The sequence below is a fragment of the Candoia aspera genome, chromosome 4, assembly GCF_035149785.1.
Source record: "Candoia aspera isolate rCanAsp1 chromosome 4, rCanAsp1.hap2, whole genome shotgun sequence".
Taxonomy (NCBI): Eukaryota; Metazoa; Chordata; class Lepidosauria; order Squamata; family Boidae; genus Candoia; species Candoia aspera.
This window is the reverse complement of record NC_086156.1, coordinates 90,769,669-90,775,668: the sequence shown is the minus strand read 5'-3', so window position 1 is coordinate 90,775,668 and position 6,000 is coordinate 90,769,669. Positions and strand designations below refer to the sequence as shown.

General features: G+C 38.3%; 1 protein-coding gene across 1 annotated transcript; it reads left to right on the top strand.

Annotated features, from left to right (window-relative positions):
* The first annotated feature begins 260 nt into the window (after window positions 1-260).
* On the top strand, window positions 261-1,208 carry LOC134496569 (olfactory receptor 14L1-like). The gene has a single exon (XM_063302290.1). It carries the CDS (start codon window positions 270-272, stop codon window positions 1,206-1,208), a length of 939 nt encoding a protein of 312 aa, XP_063158360.1. The 5' UTR covers window positions 261-269.
* The last annotated feature ends 4,792 nt before the right edge of the window (window positions 1,209-6,000 follow it).

Genomic DNA, 6,000 nt, shown 5'->3' with positions numbered 1-6,000 from the left:
GTTTGTAATCTACTATAATCCCTTTTTTTCTACAATGATGCAAATATATCTAAAGGATATATTTACAACCTCAGAAATCTTTCTGATGGGAAATTCTGATGAACATGATATCCAAATTCGGTATTTTGGCAGTCTTTTTAAAATGTAATAAAGATTTATAATTGCAGTGTAGCAGTAAATTGATATGAATATCAATTCACTGTCCTCATCTTTTCCCCCTACTAACCTCCAATCATAATTTGTTTTTGTCCAGAGTGATTGAAAGAACTATGTCCAACCAATCTACCGTGACAGAATTTCTTCTCATGGGATTTTTTTCTGACCGTGATATACAACTTCTACATTTTGTCATGTTTCTATCCATTTACTTAATAGCTTTAATTGGAAATTTTCTGGTTGTGATTGTTGTGATCCTGAACCACCACCTTCATACCCCCATGTATTTCTTTTTGGTCAACCTGTCCCTGACTGATATTTGTTACATCACAACCACTGTCCCCAAATCAATGGCAGTTTCACTGACAGGTAACAAAGTAATTACTCTTCCTGCATGTGTTGCTCAGGTTTTTTTAGTTTTGACTTGTGCAGGTTCTGAGATTGCCTTGCTTACCATCATGGCTTATGACCGGTACATTGCCATCTGCAATCCTTTACAATATAGTTTCATCCTGAACTGGAATATGTGCAACCTAATGGCAGTGGCTTCCTGGATCAGTTCCCTGGTACATGCATCACTTCAAACTGTCATGGCTTTCCAATTAAACTTCTGTGGGCAAAACAAGATTGAGCAGTTTTTCTGTGATATTCCTCAGTTGCTAAAGATTTCTTGCACTGATGCAAAAGTTAACCACATTTTGATTTGGATAATTGCATTTGTTTTGCATTCATTTACTACTGGAGTCATTTCTGCTTCTTATGGCTTTATTATTTCTGCTGTGCTGAAGATTCCATCTGTTGAAGGCAGATGGAAAGTTTTCTCAACCTGTATTCCACACTTGATTGTCTTTTCTTTATTTGTCTTTACAGCTTTGTTTTCATACATGAGGCCAATATCTCTTTCTTCTCCCACTGTAGACTTACTTTCTGCTGTTTTGTATACAGTTTTGCCTCCCGTTCTGAATCCCATCATTTATAGCCTCCGGAACAAGGACATTCAAGCAGCTGTGTGGAAATTAACATCAACCATGAAAAGGAATTTCCTAATCTGACAAATATATCATTCTGTTAAAGTAACATTCTTGTTAAATTTTAGCAATCCTCCACCCACACATATGCCTACATTCTTCCAGTCTAATGTATAGGGTAGGCCCCCACCCCTCTGTTTTGAATGTTGCATTTAAGTCAACTCAGCCTTCCATCCTTCCGAGGTCAGTGAAATGAGGACCCAGCTTGCTGGGGAAGGTGACGACTGGGGAAGGCAATGGCAAACCACCCCGCTACAGTCTGCCAAGAAAATGTCATGAAAGAGGCATCCCTCCAAAGGGTGAGACCTGACACGGTGCTTGTGCAGGGGACCCTTCACCTTTCAACAAGCGGGGAATTACTCAGATGATATCTTTTTCAAGTGATCTTTTGCAGAAGTTTTGGGGTGAGACCTCCACTTTTAGTCTGACATCATTCTACTACTGATTCATTTTATTTTCATGGCATTGATAGAAGCATTTAATTTAGGTTTCCTGTGCTGGGATATATAATAGGAATGCAGTACATTAATTGTCTCCATGAAGCAGGACGTTTTTCATATAGAGCAGGCAGAGATCATGAAGCTACTATACTAGATTAAAAGGCATGCTTGTATTCGGTTTGTTAGGCCTCTTCGTCTTTGGCTCTTACATACTCATTTGTATTTATTTGCGTATGATCTTGTTCAAAGGGAATAATTAGGAATTGTCATATTTATATGGCTATGTGCTTTCTCTCTCTTTCCCCCTTCCTTGATTTTTCCCCTTTCTGTCATGAGTAAGGATGGCGAGCAGGGGGCTCCCATCCAGACTGTCAAGCGCATGTGTAGCACTGAGGAATTGTTCAGCCATTCAAAGAGACACAGATCGGGACCGCCTTAACCCTTGGGGGTTATATGTCTGGATATTTCCCACACTTCTTCAGTTTGTTAGGATTCCTGTTAAGTACTAGTAATAAATATTAGAGACCAGTTCCTTGTCTCAGTGTGTTTCCTGGTTGTTAGGACGCTTTCTTTAAATTGGGAGATTTTCCCCTTCATTAAACTGCCTCACCTTTTCCCATTTGTTTTTTATAATATAATCAGTAACAATTACCTGATTCGTTTATTCATTTACATAGGGGACATCAAGGAAATTCTAGGATGCCTTATGACCACTGACTGGGATTTAGAGATTCATTTTAATTTATCACTGTAGCATTATTTTATTTAATATTTTATATTTCTCACTTTTGTGGGTTGGGACTGGATTTTAAATGTAATCCAGGTATATTATAAATGGATAAGGTGTATACTATTTTTCTTGCTCACAGAAGAATAGTATATACCATATCCATCTCACTCATTTTTAACTTTAGTAATACCTGATGGCACAAGTCTAAAATAAAGTTTAAAGGTGAGAAATTAGTTAGCCTTTTTCATCCCAGTGGGCTCAGATTTTACCTAAAGACAAACTGTTTCAGAAATTAGGGTGGGAGATATTTATGAACCTGGCTAAGATAACATACAGATTCTTCCTATAAATATTATGAATCACTATTTCTTTCTTTCTTTCTTTCTTTCTTTCTTTCTTTCTTCCTTCCTTCCTTCCTTCCTTCCTTCCTTCCTTCCTTCCTTCCTTCCTTCCTTCCTTTCTTTTTTAGATTTATATTACTGCCCCTCTTCCCCAGTGGGGGACTCTGGGTTGTTAGTTATTTTTTTCTACTTCAAGCAATAGAATTGTATCTTTGTCATTTCCGTCTTTATACAAATCAGTCAAATCTACTACTAGCCAAATGTTATCTGATTCATGTCTATTTTGATAAACTCAAACTTATCATTTTAACTGCTAAAAATTCACTTGCTGAGGTTTGTTGGCTAAAATAACAGTTGAAAATTTAATATATACAACAAATGCTCACTACTGGGTTATGATATAATCTGAATATTTGAGGAGCAATAAATACTGTACAGTGGCATTCCAACCTCTAATCACAAACAGCACATCTTACTTGCATGTTCTGTCAATTTCAGATTGACTTTGGCCTTTAAATTAATCAAGTTCCTCTTCTTCTTCCTCAGTGACTGAAAGATAACTTCAGATACTTATCTTATAAAATATCCACAAAGTTTAACTGATATTATTTGGACATTGAATGCATAGATGCCAAAGTTGAAATAAAAAGGAATCATAATTGAAATATATGGCCTAGGAAAAAGGAATAAAGCAGGAGAACAACTTATCAGTTTCTGCCAATCCAGTGTGCCTTTCTAAAAGTTCATTTGGGGATGACAGAAGTACCTGAATTGAGATGAATTTTACTGTAAAATACTGTTTCTATCACATTTTTGTGTTACAGGATGGCTAGTAAAATTGTTATAAACAGTAATCAAACTATCAACCACAGAAATAGCTAAGTGCAGCATTCCATTCACTCAAACAACTCAAAATGACCAAGTTGTGTTCTAACGTCAAAATAAAATATGGAAACACACTCATTTCAGATATTGTTAAAGAAAGTGAGAACAGACGGAGGAGTTCTGTTGCTTTGAAAAATGGTATCCCAACCCTGTTATGCAAGACATGGAAAAAAAAGTTTCCAAAAGACTGCCTTAATTATAGTAATTTGCTACAAGGCTTCCTGCAATATTATGTTTTTACCCATAAGAAGCAATAAAAAGGCCTTTCTCAGATCTAGGTGGTTCTATGTCTGGGTTTTGTCAGGTTTGTTGAGCTTGAAAAGCATGGAACACTCACAGCAGCTGTTTTGTGATTGGAATATTTCTACGTTAAAATGCTTGCACATCCATATTTGTCCATTCAAAGCCATGCAAGATGAATGGATAAAATAAACAGTGGTAGGGTAGATAGGTTGGATTGGGTACCAGGGATGATAACCATACCTTTGTCAAGGCCATTAAAGCATACGAGAGTCCAGCAAGAAAAAATCACTATGAATAGCTTTAGTAAGATTTTTTTTTTTTTTTATAAAGACACATGCCAAGAGTCTCAGAGCCATTTGGAACTTTTATTCCCAGAATTTCAGAGTGAAGGGCCAACCATATTTTTTGCAGAATAGAAAAAAAAGCCTGGAAAATCCATCTGCTCATCCTTAATAATATGCTTCTATTTAGTCCCTAGACTCAGTGATCTCACCTACAGCCTTACTTTCAAGTTGCCCAAGGGTGGCATCACCAGTGCAGATGTGCTTTGCTTTGTAAACTATTAACCAGGGAGTTTCTAAAGAGGGATGTACAAGTCGTTTGTAAGATTGGAAGTTTTACATCAAAATATAGCCCAGCTAAAGGTTGAGGAGGAGGAGGAGCAGCTTCACAGAACTCTACTCTGTTCTACTTTTTCCTGCCCACCTCTACTGCACGAAAAGCTAAGCTATTTTGGACAATGGCTTACAAGTCTTCCAGATGACTGTATAAGTGATAGAGAAGTTTACCAGTCTTCCGGATCTGGACTGGAAGGGGAAACTAGCAGAGTCTCTGTCAATATCAGCCAGCTCCCAATTATTTCAAGTTGGTAAGTGCTGAAGCAATGCACTCATTTGGGAGAGAACCATAGTACACCTCCTTTCAAATTAAAATCAATAGGTTGCTCTTTTTATACTTTATCAGACAGATGAACTCATCCTTTGAAAGACCATTGAACACATGTAACAAAAAACCTATTGGCCTTCCAAAAGACTAATATATCAATGTATATAAGGCATCCATGTAAATGCCTGAACAGTGCTTTGATAAAGATCAGGCATTACACTGGCAGATGCCTCATTGGAAGCCAGGTGGTCAGTTGTCCTTCTCCTGTAAACCAAAGTGCCTAGTAGTGGAAATGGAACCCTAATAGTACTTCTGGACTTCCCAGTGTAAGTTATATCATGTATTTATTGTATGTCACAAGCACCTTTGTATCTGCAGCTAGTTAGAATTACGGTTACTAAAACTGCTCACCAGCAGAAATTGAGTCAACCAGATCTCAAGAGGTATGGTCTTCCAGAGAGTATGTGCTGCAACAGAAAAGGCTCACTTCCTAGGTCTCATTAGATAACACTTGATGATAGACAAGATGAAGCTTCCAGATGTTCTTCAAGGACTAGCCCATGCATTGAAGTAATCTGCTCAGGATGTGGCCAAGGCATGACCAAACTAAGTAGTGCTGCCCAATGTAGAAAGGGTTCAGTTGGCCCACAAATATAACTCTGCAAAAGTTTTTTCTTGCCCTGGCTGCCACTTGCTCCTCTAACAGGAGCCATGAGTCCAAGAGAATGCCCAGATTGTTTCTATTTGGGCACTGGTTCTGTTTGGGGTAGTACCACCCCAAACAGAACCAAAATGGCAAACCACTGGCTTCAGGAGGCCGTAAAACTCAGTGCCACTCCGTTGATGCCTTCCCCATTCAAACCCCTACAGCCTCCAGTCATTGAGAAAGCACTCAACTGCATCATTTGGTCAGCGCAGGGTGGAGATAGATAACTGAGTATCATCAGGATAATGTTAGATGATCTTACCAAGTCGCTTCATATAGATGTTAAACAGGAGCAGGGAAAGTATCTGAACAGAAAGTATCTAAAGAAAGTAACTCTACAAAGAAGAGGCCTTGGGCTAGATTTCTCCATCTGCTATTAACATCAGTTGAAATTGGTGCTGCAGGAAGAACTACTGTAGCACATTGTCCCTCACTTCCAAACCCCTGAGTCGGTCCGGAAGGATACTATAATCAATAGTATTGAAAGCCACCGAGTGGTTAAGGCAATTTAGGATGAACACACCATCACCAACCCACTTCTGCCAGATGTCATCCACAAGCAGATTCAATGCTATCTTGGTCAAAA

Excerpts from the sequence above, each read along its gene's own strand:
- LOC134496569 (XM_063302290.1), top strand. The coding sequence starts at position 270 with ATGTCCAACCAATCTACCGTGACAGAATTTCTTCTCATGGGATTTTTT.